Consider the following 17,342-nt stretch of genomic DNA (forward strand, 5'->3'; position numbering starts at 1 on the left):
TTTAGATCCTTCAGGCAACAGAGAGCGATGGGCCGTTTAAATACAACAAAGCTCGACAGACAGGGGACCGTATTGGATTGATGAGATGGAGCGGTTGACGCCACAGCGTTGCATGCAGTTCTAGTGCCTCGGTCGTAGGATGGCTAAAACCAGGTTGTGTTCCTTTGGATTGAGCACGAGGCTGAAAGCCGACGAGGAGTGCTCTTCATGGGGGCCATCTCAACAAGAGTTCCGATTTCACTCAACCCATGCCTTTCGCGGGCACTAAGATGGCACATTCGCTTGGGTGAGGTCTTGATCCATTTGCAGGATGCCTTGTGCCTACAGAATCAAACTGACTCGTCCAGCTCTCATGTGCACTTACGATTATCAAGCAGTTCTGGCAGGCTTACTTCGTATCTGAGGGCTTATGCTTCAAATTATGGCAGTCTGCTCGTCTTGATATCTTGTCTGAATTGATAAGCCAGGTTATGATTAGGTGTTTACAAGCGTCCGTTTACTCCGGAATTTTGGAAACTACAAAGAGCTGAAGCTCTTGACTATGAATCCGCCTCATCTACTGCTTCCTCCTCCTCACAGACAGCTTGTAGCCGATGGGTGGCGGCGAGACGTAGCTAAACCACTGTACCATATCCGTCAGTTCAAACTCAAGACGGCTCGTGAAAGGAAGATGCGTGTAACTCACGGGGTTCTGAGGCCGAGGCTCAGTATCATGCTTGATGTCGTACCGCATCACAATCTGCGACAACAGCAGCTTGAGCAGATGATTCGCAAAGAACCGTCCAGCACTGCCCAAGTCAGCAAAAACCATTCAGTCTATCAAACATCTCGAGAATCTGCTTACCAGGCATATCTGCCGTGACTAAAAGCGAGATATGTGTCACTCGTAGCCGCAAACTTGAGCCCCGTCGTCTGCGCCTCAGCCTTCTCGTCCAAGAACCGGAACGGATCGAACGCAAACGGCGACTCTCCAGGATACACCTCCGCATCATGATGCAAGCCGTAGCTCCCGATGCCAATCTTTGCCCCGTACGGAATGTGCTCGCCCGTGGGCAGATCGACGCCCTCCTTCGCGACGACGACCTTGATGATGCCGTGCGCAAAGCCCCAGAGACGGAGACTCTCCGTCATGACGCTGTCCATCTTGGGCAGCTTCGCGACCTCTGCGCGCGTCCAGCGCACTGCAGGGTCAGCAGCGTCAGCAGCAAGAGCCTCTTCGCGCAGCTTGTTCTGGATCTCGACGCTCTGAGGGGTGTGAGCAATATCAATGAGAGCATTCTCAAGCGTGATGCCCTGGACTTGAATGGCCGCCCAGTTGAGAATGGCCAAGAGCTTGCTGCTGTGGCTCTGGGACCTGCACGGGTCGTCGTTGCGACGGTAGGCTTCCTGCATCAGACGAGACAGAAGATCACTAGGCTGGTCGGGATCCTTCTTCTCGCCATCCTCCATCTTGCCAAACCGTCTCGCGCGCTCCCTGATGACGGGATTCACACAGCGGTCCATACGCTTAAACTGCATCCAGTCATACTGCGCCAGAAGAGGACCCAGCAGCGGCCGGAGAGGCTTCGGCGTAAGCTGCGCGAGAAGAGCCTCGACGAGAATGAACTTTGCGAAATGCGTCGAGCTGGAAAGATACGTCTGGTCCCGACAGAGCGGGAGCCCGACATACATGCGGCTGACGATGCGACTCATGAGCTCCAAGCAGACGTCCAGGAGCTCAATCTGCTTCCAGCTGGTGGTGTCGTTGCCCCAGAGGTCTTCCAGGGCGACTTGGATCTCTTCAATCACGTCGTTGGTCTTGTTGTTGAGTTCTTTGGTGATGTCTTTGATGAGGTTGACTACAAACACCCATTCGTTGTCGTCGGCAGCGACGCAGTTGAGGAATGTGTGCTTGGCTGCGAGGAACTCGTTGTTGCTTTCTCTTTGGCTGAGAATGGCTGCTGGCTGCTTCATCAACCATTGCAGATTCTCCGGGGGCAGGATGACTTGGTGGCCGGTGAAGATGTCAGGGAGGATATAAGGGCGTCCTTTCTTGGAGTACTGCTGAACCTGTCAATCTTCTTTGTTCGGGCAATGATAGGGCTTTTGGGGATTGGAGTCTTACGTCTCGGTGGCCTGCCCATAGGAGAGTGTTGACTTCGAAGACAGAGCCAAGGGAGGCTCGGCCGCGGGAGAAGAAGGATCCATCCGAGTTGGCAAAGGCCAGGCTCTTTGGAATTCCTTGGTAGGAAAAGACACGGTACCACACGTAATAGATGCTGCCAACAAGACCAGCAACAGCCAGCCAAGGGAGAAGAGCTAGAATTGTAGCCATGATGATCAATAGTTACAGAGTCTCTGTTTTGAAATCCAAACTCCTGCCAAAGTTGGGGGATATACTATTGTATATCATACTGCTTACACAGCTATCTTGCTGAATAACCTCCTGCTCTCAACCTCACGCAACTTGCTCTTACGCGCATAGATAGCAATCCATGAATGGCACCCTACCTTCGGATACTCTCGGAGCTATGAGGCAGACTTGGGATGCTCCGTGACAGCATTTTTACTCACAGGAAGGATCATCCGTCTCACTTGATTCTGCCCCCCTCACCCACTTACAACTCTATGTATAGACGCTATGGAGCTGCTGGAAGAGAAAGCAATAGTTGGTTCTGCTGATCAAAAAGTGAAACATGGCTGGTAAAAGAACCTACATGTCTTGTCATCGAGTCTACGCTACCTTACGCTTGAGTCCTGGAAACAAGACAGGTTGAACCAGCAGCTGGATTCACATGTCAATGCCTCCGGAAACACTTCACGCCAATCAGAACCGTAGCCCACCATGCCCACCATATCCCACGTCTCACAGGATTCACCTGACTACTGCGTCTCCCCCACCGCAAAAGGCCGATGGATCAAGAAGCTGACAGCAATGGGATCTGTAGGATCGCAATCCGTACAACCCTACCCCATAATGGCCCGCGATCTGGCCGCAGCACGCTCAGCCTATCGCCGTCCAGCCACATCCCATCAGACATTCCAGCGACTCGATCCTTTCAGTAATTCAGCACTAGCAGAGCTGTTGTGGCTCGGCACCTCCAGATCCCGGGCAGAGGCGTTCGGCTTCGCACCCGAGGAGTTTGCCGGTCACGGGCTGGGGTTCGCCGAGTCCTGCGGTGATTCTTCGTGGCAGGATCAAGATTGCGACGCTGGGGCCTGTTTCCATCTGGAATGCGAGCCTTGCTCTTCATCTGTACATGTACATGTGTGTCTCGGCTTGCATACAATTAGCCTGATTGAATTATGTGGTGAACTCAAAGGAAGCTCATGCTTACCCATTAGATTGCATGCATACAGGAAGTTGTCATGATCGCAATTGCATCAAGTCAGAAACAGTCCATGAGTCGTCATGTTTATGCATTCCCCGTATAAGCACTCAATAATCACCCAATCTTCTTTGGTATGCTGCCCTGAAAATAACTCGCAAATCAACAGCGGCATTGCTGACGGCAGGCCATAAGCCAAAGGAACAACCTGAAAAGTTCCTCTAGGCTTCCAATGGCTTAAACACGCTGTGTCGATCCTACATCAACCCAGAATAGATACATAGTTTCTAGGAATCCTCATACCAACCATCGCCTATTCTATAAGCCAGCTGGACCAGAGGATTGCAGTCAGGGATGTCGATCCAGGAACACTAGGCCAGAGAAGCGCCCGCAAATCGCAAATAAGGACCGAGAGATTCTATCACGTTCATAGCCCTATAGGTCGGGCTTGGTGACGTACTGCTTCCCTTGGTGCATATCTTCTTTGCCGCATGTCCTCGTAAACGACATAGAACAGTCCTGCCTCGGACGACCTATCACCAAAGGACTTGATAAGCTGTCCTAAGACTCTGGGCTTGACAGTCGGTGATGTGCTGTCTAGAGAATTGAGATTATCTTGCTACTGGAACAAAAACTAATCAACGACGAGATGGACAACCAGTTACTGACAGGCCATCCAATGGCACCCTCTGAACTTGCTCATCTCAACAACTCACCGACACCCAACCTTCAAACTACAGGCGAAAGCCTACCATTACCTCCACCACCGGTGAACAGATTGGTTCAGGATGTTATTGAAGATCAAGTCCTCGCTCGGCCTGATGCTCAGGCAATTGCCTCGCGAACCGTGAATCTCACTTACAAAGAACTCGACGAGAGCTCTTCGCGGTTAGCCACACAGATCTCATCTTCAGGTGTAAGCCCAGGCTGTATTGTGCCCATTCTTCATGAAAAGGTAAGATGTTCATCAATCTGGAGTTGCGCTTTCGTTGGGGAGGGGGAACGATCACCAGAGATGTCTCATCAGAGAAAGATATTATTAGCAGTCAACTAACATGCTTCATAGTCTGCCGTTACCATCGTTGCCATGCTGGCGGTGCTGAAAGCTGGATGTGCATTCACTGCCCTGGACGTATCCCACCCAACACAAAGACTGCTGGAAGTCATCGAGGACACCAACGCCCCTCTCTTGCTGCTCTCTCCAAAACAAGCTGCACGCTTCAACAGCTACACCAAAGTTCCCATCATCGAACTCTCCCAATATGTGTTTTCCGGCTCTGCCACCACCATTCCTTCCCACGCAGCTCCATCTGCCATCTCGCCGCGCCATCTCATGTATACAATCTTCACATCAGGCAGCACAGGCCGCCCAAAGGGCGTCATGATCGAACACGCAGCCTGGCTCACCAGCGCCCTCGCATACGGCGCCGACCAAGAACTCGGCCCCAGCTCACGGGTCCTGCAGTTTGCCTCGTACGCCTTCGACATGTCCGTTATGGAGATCTTCACGACCCTCATCTTCGGCGGCTGTATCTGCGTGCCGGCGGAGGAAGATCGTTACGGCAGGATCCAGGAATTCGTGAATGAGATGGGCGTTGACACTTTGATGCTGACGCCTTCTTACGCCAAGTTGTTGGATCCTGCTACGATGCCTGCTGTCAAGATGCTCATCACGGGGGGCGAGGCTGTTCCGAGCGACTTGATTCAGCTGTGGAATCCGCATGTCAAGGTCTACATTGCGTATGGCCCAACTGAAGCTTCCATACAGGCTGCAGGCGTAAAGCTCGAGATGAGAACTGAAGCAGTCCCGTCCGGGCTGATTGGGCGTCCGACAGGCTGCAATCTGTGGATTGTCAGAGAAGACAACCACAACGAGCTGGTTCCCAGGGGTGAGGTTGGGGAACTGGTCATTGAAGGAAACACCCTCGCAAGGGGCTACCTGGGTGACCAGGCAAAAACTGCGGCCTCTTTCGTAGACATGTCGATTGGCACGGACACCCGTCGCGTATTCAAGACGGGCGACTTGGCCCGTCAAACGAACGGCGGCGACATTGTCTTTGTTGGCCGCAAGGACACCCAAATCAAGATGCAGGGCCAGCGCTTCGAACTCGCTGAGATCGAAGCACGGCTATCCCAGACTCTGCCTGTTGGATTCAAACTCTGCGTTGATAAAGCAGAGAGTCCGCATTTCCATAACGGAGGTGCTATCGTGGCTTTCCTCGGCGACTCAGTCAGAGTGCCAGACGACGAGCATCCCGAAATACTCTGGGACCAAGTCGAAGCCATGTTGGACAGATCTCGCGAAATCACTTTAAAGCTGGAGAAAGTCCTCCCGAAGCCAGTGATCCCGTCCCTCTATGTGCCGGTTTCGTTCATCCCCCTAACCACATCCCACAAGACAAACCGCAACGCCTTGCGAGAGCTGGTAGCGGCTCTGAGCTCCGAGGAGCTTCAACGCCTCAGAAGGCTGGACAGATCCAGGGGCGAATCCAGGGCGTTGACTGACGATGAATTGATTCTGCGGGAACTGTGGGCATTTGCCCTCAACATGGCGCCGGAAAGCATCCGGCCCGATGACCACTTCATTCAGCTCGGAGGCGACTCGGTCACCAGCATCAAGCTGATAGCAGCGGCTCGCAGTCGCGGAATCTCGCTCACGTCCACCGCCGTCCTGTCGAATCCAGTCTTGAGCGAGCAGGCCCGTCTGGCATTCACTTCAGCCGCCGCAAAGCGTGACGAGGACATCCAGCCGTTTGGGCTGCTGGGAGATCGTGCGCATGAACTCCGCGCAACAGCAGCCGCCATATGCAAGTTACCCGTTGAAGAGATAGAGGACGTTCTTCCCATGACGATCAGTCAAATGCGGTGGTACGGCAAGACTTTGGTGAAGCCAGACGCGTACGTAGACCAGTATCACTTTCAGCTCCCCGGCGACGTGGACCTCGTGAGATTCCGCTCGGCCCTCAACTCCGTCGTGCAAGCGGCCGACCTCCTTCGAGCGCGGGTGCTCGCCACCAGAGACAAGAAGCTCTTTCAAGCCATCGTCAGGTTTCATCCCGTCGAAGTCGTGAGCTCCAGTGACGCTCTGGAAGCTTACCTGAGCCGAGATATCGAGACTCCCATGGGCCTCGGCGCGCCGTTGAGTCGCTATGCCATCCTTCACCACGACCACTCCGCCAGGGTATTCGTCTGGACGATCCATCATGCCATCTATGACGGCTATTCTCTGCCCATGCTCCTTCAAGCCATCCAGGACGTCTATCACGGCCTCGAACCAGCCCCTTTCACTCCATTCAACCGCTACTTGAAAGGTCCTGATGAGAATGGCCTTGAGGAAGGCGAGGCTTTTTGGAAAAATTATCTTCAGCAAGCGTCATGGACCAAGTTCCCCGCCTTGCCGCCTCCCCAAGAGACGGCCTCGCCGCACATGGGTAGGCTCTTGAAGACTCTGAACGTTGCCTCCAGACAAGCGCGACTTGGCGATGCCCAGGGTTCTCAGGCTGCCACCATGGCCAATGTGATTCGCGTCGCATATGCCGCCACGCTCTCGCACTTTGCCACAGACCAGCCCAGTTCAGTCCTCTTCCTGGAATCCCTCGGCGGTCGAAACTCGAGCGTAGAAGGCATTGAACGCGTAGCAGGACCGACTCTCGTCACCGTTCCCACAAGATTGGAGCTGCCGCGCGAGAAGCCATGCAGCCAAGTTGTTCTTGAGGGGCAGAGATCGCTCATAGAGAGGATGAGGTTTGAGAGCTTCCCCTTGCCTCGTCTGCTGCCTCTTGCGCCGCCGTTGGAGCTTCGCAGCGTGCTCATGATTGAAAACGAGGCGTTTCTGATCAACGGGGACGGTCGCGGTTTGTTTGGCCGAGGAAAGGAGGAGCTGAAGTTGGAGGAAACAGAGGGACTGCCCATGATATTCCGCTGCACTGTTTTCCAGGGCCGACTGGATGTGGACGTTCGATACGATAGCACCATTGTCGCTGATGAAGAGATGGACGCATTTTTGGCCAGATTCGAAAAGTTCTTGAAAGAACTGTGGGAGGGTGATGGGACTCGACCGTTTGATGTAGTTGCTTCGTCGTGATCAGCAGCTAATGGTGCCTGAAGGGCGACCTTTCATAGCTTTGATTACTTGGCAGGAATTCTCCATGTTACTCTATTTTTTACGACAACCTGGATAAATCAGCTTCAAAGTCTTGGGCAGCGTGACCTCATCCGAATAGAATATTTCATCATATTATTTGAAATTTCCATTGAGCATCGTCTTGAGAGCCATGACTGCGTTCGGTCATGCTCAACTCTAGGGTAAGCTCTTATATCACTCCGGATGCCCACAATCTCCATCCTCGGCCATCCACTTCCGGCCGCCGCTTTTCGCACCTCCAACCCACCTTCCAACCCCCGATCTCCGGCTCCGAAATTCTTCACGAACCGACCTCTTCCTCTCCCATCTTCTTCTTCTCTTCCTCCCCCCCCCAATGGCCGGCGGTCGCAAGCCCAAGGCCGCAGCAGCCCCCTCCCGCCCGCAAACGACGCTCGTCCTCGACAACGGCGCCTGGACGCTCAAGGCCGGCCTCGTCCACGGCGGCTCCGTCCCCGAGCAGCCGCGCGTGGTGCCCAACTGCCTGGCGCGCGACCGCTCCAAGAAGATCTACGTCGCCTCCGAGCTCGACCGCTGCCGCGACCTGAGCGAGATCCAGTTCCGGCGGCCCGTCGAAAAGGGCTACCTCGTCAACTGGGAGGCGCAGAAGGAGATTTGGGACCAGGAGCTGTTTGGCCATGGCGACAAGGCGGGAGCGCTGAAATGCGACCCTACCGAGACGCGGCTGATTCTCACGGAGCAGCCGAATGCGCTGCCCGTGCTGCAGACCAACTGCGACCAGATTGTCTTTGAGGAATACGGCTTCTCGAGCTACTACAGAGGAATTGGTATGTAGCAAACATCTATCTACAGTATACCTCCCAGCAGGAAACAAACATTGACAGGCGAACCCTCCCCTTCCCCAGGCCCGACGTTCAACGCCTACCACGACCTCCAGAGCCTCTTCCGCACCCCCAAGGACGCCCTCACCGCCGCAAACGTCCCCGCCGAGGTCATGCTCGTCGTCGACTCCGGCTTCTCCCACACCACCGTCACGCCCCTCCTCGGCGGCCGCCCCCTGCACTCGGCCATCCGCCGCATCGACGTCGGCGGCAAGTTCCTCACAAACTACATGGCGCGCCTCATCTCCCTGCGCCACTTCGACATGCGCAACGACCTGTACATTGTCAACGAGATGAAGGAGGCCGCGTGCTACGTCTCGGCCGACTTCAAGGCCGACCTCGAGCGCACCTGGAAGGGCACCCGGGGCGAGCGCCGCGACGACTACCTCTCCGGAGCGGGGGGCATCGTCAAGGACTACGTGCTGCCGGACTTCCACACCAGGCACAAGGGCATCCTGCGCGACTACGACCCGGCGCGGCACGCCAAGTCGAAGAAGCTCGCCGCCGCCGCCTCCTCCCATGGCGCTGCAGGGGCGGAGGAGGACGTCCTGACGCTGCGCAACGAGCGCTTCGCCGTCCCGGAGCTCATCTTCCGCCCGTCCGACGTCGGCATGCGCCAGCCCGGCCTCGCAGACGCCATCCAGCAGTCCCTGCACGAGCTGCCCGTCGGTCTCTGGCCGGGCCTCCTCGCCAACATCGTCGTCGTCGGCGGGTCCTCGCTGTTCGACGGCTTCATCCAGCGGCTGCAGAGGGAGCTCGTGCAGCTCGTGCCCGACGACTGCATAGTGCGCGTCGCGCGGCCCGCGGACCCCATTACGAATACCTGGCACGGAGCCGCGAACATGGCCAACCATGCGAATATCGAAAAGGTCGTCGTTACGAAGCAAGAGTACGAAGAGCATGGCAGTGCGTGGATAGCTCGCATGTTTGCAACAGGCCTCTTGACTTGACCCAAGGGGGAAAAAAGGCAATTTGGCAAGCACTGCGGTGTCTCTGATGCGCTGGCCCTCTCTACGTTTTCTTTTCATAGGAACAGCCTTGCAGCGACGTGAGAAAGGGGGCGTTTCTGGGCACCGGGATGGGGACATGTGGCTGCTTGCTATGATTGGATGGATAGCTACAGTACGGCGGCTGTGTCTGGAGGTTGCCACGAGTATGGCTACACAATCAGCCTTGCCCGTGGAATCGAAGTTGGAATGGGTTGGCGTCACATGTGACAACATGAAGGACGTTGCAATATGACAGAAGCCCAACTTCCGACAAAACCACGCTGGGGAACTCGGCATGCGTCTGGATACGCAAAGTTGCAAGCTTCCGGTTGGAAGCACTTTGCGTAGCCACCTTCGCCAAGCCTACCTGTCTCAGGGGAGAACATGACATTGGCTGGGCAGTCTGTGCCCAGGTCAGGCCGAGACGCGTGTTCTCGGACCAGGGCAGCACTGCAGCAAAAAGATAAAGGACAACGAGACGATTGCAAGGAAAAGAAAGAGGAGATTTGCAAATGAGAGGAGAAAAAGGTCCATTTGATATGGTCTGATCTGATGCCCAAAAAGCAAGGCTAAGTGTATCCGAAGAAACACGTCCGTCATCAAGTTCTAAACTATATGACAAAACGTCGCTTGCACGCAGAAAAAAGAAAGATACGCTCAATACTCCATACGCCGTCATAAAGCTGGGCATCCTGTGCCCAGAGGGTTAGGGGAGAGTTTCCATTGATGGGGAGCATCACAAGAGGGGAGAGAGGGGAGGCACAATGGTTCACGTCGCTCAGAGACGGCCTAGACCTCGTCCGCGGGACACGCACCCTGCATCAACGGTTAGCACTCTATCACTCCATAGCCGAGTTGTTGAACACAGTTCCAAGGAAAGGGAGGCTTTACAATCGCACTATTGGTCGTTGTGTTAGCCAAGTCCGTGACTCTACTCGTGATAGTGGTGGCTAGGCAGCTTACGTGGTTCATCGAACATCCCTCATTATGAACGAGGCAATATCCAGCGCAGCACTTCTTGCACACTCGCTGAGTGCTGTTGATGCAAGTTTCGCACTGCAAGATTTCCGTCTCCCCGTTAGCAGCTCTCTCTCAAGCATAGTGAACATCACAGGGGAGAAGCAGGATGAATGCTCACATTGCTACCGCATTCCCAGCAGCTCTTCGACAATCGTGGCTACGGTTGGGCAGTTAGCAAAGCTCGTGGTCGCATCAAAGTAATGCAACGCGAAGACAATGATGCCTCCGTTTCTGCAGTGATAGCATCAACGCGGCGGGGTGGGGGACAAACGCTGCGTACAAATTCGAGAGGTCTGTCTTCGAGACTGGCCTGATCGGCTGCTCCAATCCATCACCGGCTCGTTCTGTCGCAGGGAGTCTTTCATCCTCCTCCTCTTCATCCATTGTTCGTTTTCCCCCTCTTTCTTCAACTACCGTTTGCAGTTTCCTCCTGGGATGAAGAGCGGGAACATAAGGGACAGAGACCGTTTCGTACCTTGAGTTTCATCGTCGGTGTCGCGAGATCCAGATCGCCGTAGCTATTGATCGTCTCGTCGTCGACAATGGTGATCCCTGAGCTCTGGCCGGGAAGCTCATAGCATGACTCGCACCACCACTTGTCGCACCCAAGGCAATATCGCTCGCGGATGCAGTCCATACACCTGGGCACAAAGGAGCCGCATGGCTCTCTGGGTTTGGTCGCAGCCCGGAGGGATGAAGAAAGGAGAGGCAGCGGGGCTAGCAGCGGCAGATTGGCCACGGAGCTGCTGTCTGGGTGAATGAGACCTTCAGGAGCGCCGTGACAGCCCTCGCAGCCGGCGAGTGAGTAGGTGGCTACGGCCGGAGCGCTGTCGAGGTCCGATCCGCCCCTGTAGGCCGGCGAGTTGCGGTGGCGTGGCCCGTGGCAGAGGACGGCATCGAAGGCGATGATGCCACGGCAGGCCAGCATGCAGTTGGCCCACTCCTGGCTGATCGGCCGAGGGAAGATGCGGCCCTTTTCGTGCCACCAGACGTCCCCTTGGTGCTGTAGCGAGGACGCGAGAGCACTCTGGCTCTTCTTGTTCCACTCTGCGCTGATGGACATGCCGGATCCATCGGATTGCGGCGAGGCAGTCAACATGTCCCTGGAGCCGAAGACGTACAGTGCCTGGAGCTTGGGAGAACCTGCTCGCCGGGTCGGGCGACACGCATACTGAAGCGTTTGGCGCAGCTTGCCGTGGTTCAAGTTCTTCACTTCGCGGATGGACAGGATGCGGACGTTGAAGGTGGCGTCATTGATAATCTCATGGCAGAGCTCCGAAGTGACGGAGAGGCCGTCAAGGACCAGCGTCTGGACATTCTGCAGAATGTTCTGTCGCCGAAGCGTTGAGAAGATGCCCCTCAGCGGGCCAGAGTAGAAGCTGCGAAAAGTGAGCTTATGAACTTCGCATGGCATGACATGGCGCGGGTATATTCCATCGTGCACTCACTCATCTTCGGTGAGGTTTTCGTCCAGTTGGACATTGCGCCAGATCTCGCCGCCGTGGTCGATCTTGTCAATCTCAAACTGGACCGCCTTGATATGAGAGAGAGCAAGATGGCGAAAGACTCCTGGGGTCTCTAGGACGAGAGTTCGGAAAGCTCGGCTTGTAGCAGCAAGGTTCACGACACTCGAAACAGGCAGATAGGAGATTACGTGTCTCAAGACGAGCGAGTTGTGAATGGTGTCGTAGAGGGTAATGCCTGATTCCTCTGTTCCCGATGTTGCCAGTAGTTGGAGCTCTAAACGCGCTGGGTCGTCGACGGTAGCTAAGCTCATGTCAGGCCACTGAGACCTGGAGAAATCGAGAATTCGCAGGCGATGGATATTCGTCGCAGGCGAACAAGACAACCTCAGATTACACGGGAGAGCTTTGTACGGTCTGGTCCTTGATACTGGTTCGTTGTTCACTGCGCGAGGTTGTTTGGCACGGATGGCGCGAGGCGTGGCCGAAGCTTATAGACCTTCTCGGCGCCTGAACTGTGGCTCTTGGCTAAGGCTCTTGGCTAAGACAGGGCAATCTCACAGCTAAAAGCATGCCTCCTCCTTATCAAGCCATGGTGGCCAATCCAGAAGCACGGGAGATTGGGGGTGCCGCAGAGCAAGATGGGGGCTTTCACCGGCAGGCCGCACAGCGTATGTGAGCCGTTGGTGGGCTTGCCAGCGGCGCCAGCGGCGGCTGCGTCGCCCGGGACCGAACCAGACCAAACCAGGTGAAGTGAGGTGAGCCGAAGGGGAGAAGCGCCGAAGCACCGAAGTAACCTCCTACCGGGTGAGCATTGAGTAATTTCGTAACGCGTTGGGCGGATAAGGATCGTCGGCTGAGATGGAGGGACTGCTGGTGGCGAATGGGCGGCCAAGACGTAATGCGTTTATGTATGTAGCACGCCCGTAGGTATGTAACGTCCTGAAGCCTGCCAGCCTGGCTCATCGTTGTATGTAGGTGCTCCCACCATCTACCTACTAGGTATGTACTTGTACGTCGCATCATCTGGCAGGATCTTGGGAGACGAATCAGAGCGGGCAACGATTAGCGCTCTTTGCGTCTTGGGAGGCTTTCGAGACAAAGCTTGGCAGTCCTCTGCTGTCGCCTGGACACATGTGCTTACCCCACAGATTCCCAAGCTGATCCCTTGCTGTGGAAGAGCCAACACCATCAAGCTCATACACCTGAATGCAGTGCGGGGAGCCTTTCGAGGAACAGGTCCAGCCATCGCTACCATGCTGTCGACGTGTGTAAGTGACTGAATGAGATGCCTATGTCATAGGGGAAAAATGTCTTCTTGTTCTTGGGTGAGTTCAACCCGGCTTGACTGCGGCACACTGCAAGTATGTAGTATCTCACCACCCCCTCCTTGAACCTACTGCCCATTTTGTTCTCTCAAGGGTCTGCATGCACCGGAGCCCTGCCGTCCATCACCCGGCCTGATGAGCAAGATCCTGGGCGTGGGGGAGACAGCGGTTTGGTCGCACGATGGCTGGTCGGTTTGCGGGGCAATCGGTCTCTCTTTAGCAGTTCGTCTCCTGATGCGTGTTAGTCAGTAGCCGCGGCTCTGGAACTGCACTTTGAGCTGCGATGCTGCAGGATAATGCTCTTCAACGATTGTGTGTATCGATGATGAAGGTTTGCATGGCTGTCCGGAAGATGCTTGATGCAGTCATTTCTCTTCTCGACTCTGGCCAAAGTGAAGAAGGAAGGCATCAATGAATGCTCATTGCACTGCACATGGTTTTGCACGTGCACCCTGCTTACCTCATCGCCGCAGCTCCAAGGCACTCCATAGAATGGCACGGAAATGCTGACTTATCGCAATTGCCCCTCTAGGCGATTCTGGCCGCGTCTTCCAGCTGTCGCCTTCGCAACCGTGTAGATGATCAGACGCTTACCTTATCTGCGATACAGTCTGTGATATTGCGACAGCTAAGAAATGGAAGCTCTCTGTATCTACAAACTCCGGTGCAACTGTGGCTCTTTAGCTACTTCTCTTTCATTGACACTCTGACAACCTACAAACTACATACCCTCTTTTCCTGTAACCGTATTCTGTGCTTGAGCACATCATACTGTACCTTGCATACAAGCAGACCAGCATCATGGACGAGCCAATCCCCCTTCGCTGGTCCGATTCCTTCGCCATACTTCCTCCTTCTGATCCGATCTGCAGCAGACTCCCAGGCGACAAGATCATCCTCCCTCCCTCCGCCCTCCAGCAGCTGCTTTCAGCTTCGTCTTCCCGGACCACAGCGTCTACCAACGGCAGCTACAACTACTTCGACTCCAGCTACCGGACGAGTCACTTATACGGACAGGAGGAGACACAGCAGCTCCCCAATCCCCTCGTATTCCGCCTCGTCAACCCGAAGAATCACAATGTGGTCTACGCCGGCATCAGGGAGTTTTCTGCCCCAGAGGGTACCATTGGCTTGAGTGCACTGCTCCTTGAAGCTCTTGCCATCGGGCCCGAGGATCACCTTTCAGCGACCCCCGATGTAATAGATGTCGAAGATCCCGACAGCCTAGCAAGGAAAAATGCGAGCGCCGCGAGCAGCAGGATAACAGTACACGCTGTAGAGCTTCAGAAAGGAACGTATGTCCGACTGCGACCCCTCGAGGCTGGCTACAACCCCGACGATTGGAAGCCACTGCTAGAACGACAGCTGCGGCAAAACTTCACAACCTTGACCAAGAATACGGTCATCCCTGTCCAGGGATCACAAGGAGAGCAGTTCAAGCTGCTGGTGGATAAGTTCGCGCCTGATGGTGACGGCATCTGCGTGATTGACACGGATTTGGAGGTTGATATCGAAGCTCTCAACGAAGAGCAAGCCCGAGAGACTATGCGCCAAATCATGGCACAAGGCCAGGCGGGTTCGTCCTCTGGCAGTTCCAAGGGCGGCGAGTTAAGCATCTGGAAAGACGCCGAAGGACAAGTATTGCCTGGCCAGTACGTGGATTACACGCTGCCATCCTGGGACCGATCGCAAGAGCTAGTCATCACTCTCAGCGGCATCTCCGACGCAGACAGCCTGGACCTCTTCGTCACACCGAGATCGCGCCAGCAGCGGGCATTGCCACGAGACTCGGTCCACGTCTTTGGGAATTTTGCGCCTGCGCAGTACGGCACCAAGTCCATCACGATATCACCAAGCAATGTCGAGCTTGAAGATGCGGAGAGCCTCCTAATATCGGTTCGCGCGTACCAGGTTCCCGCCTCCGAGAGGGCCCCGGCGAACTCAACTGCCTACACTTACACTCTTCGAGCAAAGGCGGCGTCCTCGAAAGGAAGCTCAGGAGATGAGCCTATAGAAGTCGACCAGGAGGAGCATTCCTCGGATGAAGAGCAATGTTCGAATTGCTTACAGTGGGTTCCGAAGCGAACAATGGTTCTACATCAAAACTTTTGCTTGAGGAACAACATCCTCTGTCCCATCTGCAAGTCGGTCTTCAAGAAAGGCTCGCCCGAATACGATGCTCACTGGCACTGTGACCATGACGACGGTCACGGAGATTCAGCCTTGAGCAAGGCCAAACACGACTATGTGTTTCACACCGACCGCGGATGTCCGGACTGTGAGTTTTCCACCAACTCGCTGCCAGATCTGGCTCGCCACCGCACGAGCGTATGCCCCGGCAAGATTATTCTGTGCCGGTTTTGCCATCTCGAGGTTCCTCAAGAAGGCGATCCCTTTAACCCGTCGCCAGAAGTGGTTCTCTCGGGGATGACAGCTCATGAACTGGCAGACGGAGCTCGTACTACTGAGTGTCATCTTTGTGACAAGATTATTCGCCTACGAGACATGGAAACTCATCTAAAACACCATGAACTCGACAAGGTCAGCCGGGCCAAACCCTTGATCTGCCGGAACGTCAACTGCGGAAGAACGCTGTATGGCGTCGGCTCCAAGGGCCAGATTGGCACGCCGGGCTCTCCAGTCAAGTCCCCAGGCAACGACATCGGCCTCTGCTCATTGTGCTTCGGCCCCCTCTATGTCAGCATGCATGATCCTGACGGCAAAGCTCTGCGACGCAGAATCGAGAGGCGATACCTCAGCCAGCTGATGGCGGGTTGTGGAAAGTCGCATTGCACCAACGAATGGTGCAAGACTGGACGATCAAACCTTGGCCTCGAAGCCAGGGGATCTTCTGCCGCCGCGGCACTTCCTCTGGTCAAGCCGTTTCTTGCCGGGGCGCTTGATGCCTCGCAGCCATGCTACTTTTGCGTTGACGAGACGAGCCAAAAGGGCCGCAAGCTGGCGGAGCTGGTGGCGGCTGAAAAGGGGTGGGATCTAGAGTGGTGCGTTGCTGCCGCTGAGTTTGAAAAGGCCAATGCGGATAAGATGCGAGATTGGCTGCAAGCATGGGCGCCTAGAAGGTAAATGGGAATACATGATGGAGTTTATAAAGCATTAGGGAGGAGCTGTGTATTTCTGCATGGCATCGTGCTTGGTCTAAGATACCCCGGAGGGCGTTGCTGCTTTAGACGGATGTAGGTGGGAAGTTAATAGATGATACATATAGATTTGCGTTGGAAATGAAGTTGGTCAACATGTTCATGATAAAGAACATAGATTATTCGTCAAGTGAAAATAAGATTTATTTTTTTGAGTCGACAGCAATTGTATCCTGCCATTCCCCGGAGAGCATACTAATTCTGGAGTTGTCCCAAATTACCCCCTTGGCCGGCTAAATGCACGACTCAATGTTTCGCACGGCGGGATCGGAGCCAGGACGCACTGGCAGCTCTATCACATGCGCCCTGATGACGTTGACGGGCAGGCGTGCCGATCCATGATCTCATCATGAACGACTGTACAGTGCTGTTATGATGTTCCTACCTTGTCCAAGAACACCTCAAGGCTTGGAGGTGAGGTATTGACCCCTTTGAATGAAAGGACGAGAGACTCGGGTAAATTGAAAATGATAACCTGTAAGGTACACCGCTACAATCATGGCGCAACGGGCAAAGCGAAGGATTAGTGGCTAACGGCTTTCGAGGCTCTTCGTGTTCGTCGAAACGGAGCAGATGAAAGATGTGGCCGGTTCCGGGGAGACCTTTGGGCGTTTAGTGTGTGCCTCGCATCTACTACCAGTCCAAGACACGTCTCTTCACAATTGCAATAGTAATAACTAGGTATGGAGTTCGTTTGCACTGCCATGGTTCAACATGTTGAAGTAGGCAGCAAAGCGATTCTCAGGTAAGCCAATAAGCAGCCCGACGATTAGTATGTAGGAGAAGGGGCAAGCCCATCATCACGACTGGAAGCTTGATTTCGACAGAGCTGCTGTGCTTCTGTTTGGCCGGTTGGCAGGGCTTAGCACGTAGGATAGTCTACGCGTACGAGTGGACTGAGTCCGGCTGTCCCGAAAGTACCGCGAGGCCGCGCGATACTTGACTGCTGACCGGACCGGTGGAATGATATTTGGGGTGAGTTGATGAAGACGCCCGTCGTATGTAATAGCGAAGATGGATTGATCGGTCGTATTTGTTGGATTGACAAGTCGAGATGAGAGTCCGGTTGCTGCTGGACAGCTTCAGGCGACAT

At 54.8% G+C, this 17,342-nt stretch overlaps 4 protein-coding genes across 4 annotated transcripts; 2 read left to right on the forward strand and 2 right to left on the reverse strand.

Annotated features, from left to right (window-relative positions):
* Nucleotides 1–556: 556 nt before the first annotated feature.
* BBK36DRAFT_1136540 (cytochrome P450) lies at nt 557–2,623 on the reverse strand (the record flags this gene model as incomplete). The annotated part of the gene is made up of 7 exons (XM_024893015.1): nt 2,606–2,623; nt 2,431–2,524; nt 2,379–2,392; nt 2,105–2,341; nt 845–2,040; nt 686–788; nt 557–622 (listed from the first exon to the last, which is right to left on the reverse strand). Exons 4-7 carry the CDS (start codon nt 2,312–2,314, stop codon nt 557–559), a joined length of 1,575 nt encoding a protein of 524 aa, XP_024745662.1. The 5' UTR covers nt 2,315–2,341; nt 2,379–2,392; nt 2,431–2,524; nt 2,606–2,623.
* A 1,364-nt stretch (nt 2,624–3,987) lies between these two features.
* BBK36DRAFT_1129318 (amino acid adenylation) lies at nt 3,988–7,392 on the forward strand (the record flags this gene model as incomplete). Its single annotated transcript, XM_024891727.1, has 2 exons — nt 3,988–4,263; nt 4,375–7,392. The coding sequence occupies 2 exons, from the start codon at nt 3,988–3,990 to the stop codon at nt 7,390–7,392; spliced, it is 3,294 nt and encodes a 1,097-aa protein (XP_024745663.1).
* Nucleotides 7,393–7,786: 394 nt separating this feature from the next.
* BBK36DRAFT_1129214 (actin-like protein) lies at nt 7,787–9,241 on the forward strand (the record flags this gene model as incomplete). Its single annotated transcript, XM_024891713.1, has 2 exons — nt 7,787–8,237; nt 8,316–9,241. The coding sequence occupies 2 exons, from the start codon at nt 7,787–7,789 to the stop codon at nt 9,239–9,241; spliced, it is 1,377 nt and encodes a 458-aa protein (XP_024745664.1).
* An 817-nt stretch (nt 9,242–10,058) lies between these two features.
* BBK36DRAFT_1185024 (hypothetical protein) lies at nt 10,059–12,096 on the reverse strand (the record flags this gene model as incomplete). The annotated part of the gene is made up of 6 exons (XM_024896423.1): nt 11,749–12,096; nt 10,776–11,679; nt 10,419–10,457; nt 10,244–10,336; nt 10,172–10,178; nt 10,059–10,096 (listed from the first exon to the last, which is right to left on the reverse strand). Exons 1-6 carry the CDS (start codon nt 12,075–12,077, stop codon nt 10,059–10,061), a joined length of 1,410 nt encoding a protein of 469 aa, XP_024745665.1. The 5' UTR covers nt 12,078–12,096.
* Between the last annotated feature and the right edge of the window lie 5,246 nt (nt 12,097–17,342).

This window comes from Trichoderma citrinoviride, assembly GCF_003025115.1.
Source record: "Trichoderma citrinoviride strain TUCIM 6016 unplaced genomic scaffold BBK36scaffold_17, whole genome shotgun sequence".
Classification (NCBI taxonomy): Eukaryota; Fungi; Ascomycota; class Sordariomycetes; order Hypocreales; family Hypocreaceae; genus Trichoderma; species Trichoderma citrinoviride.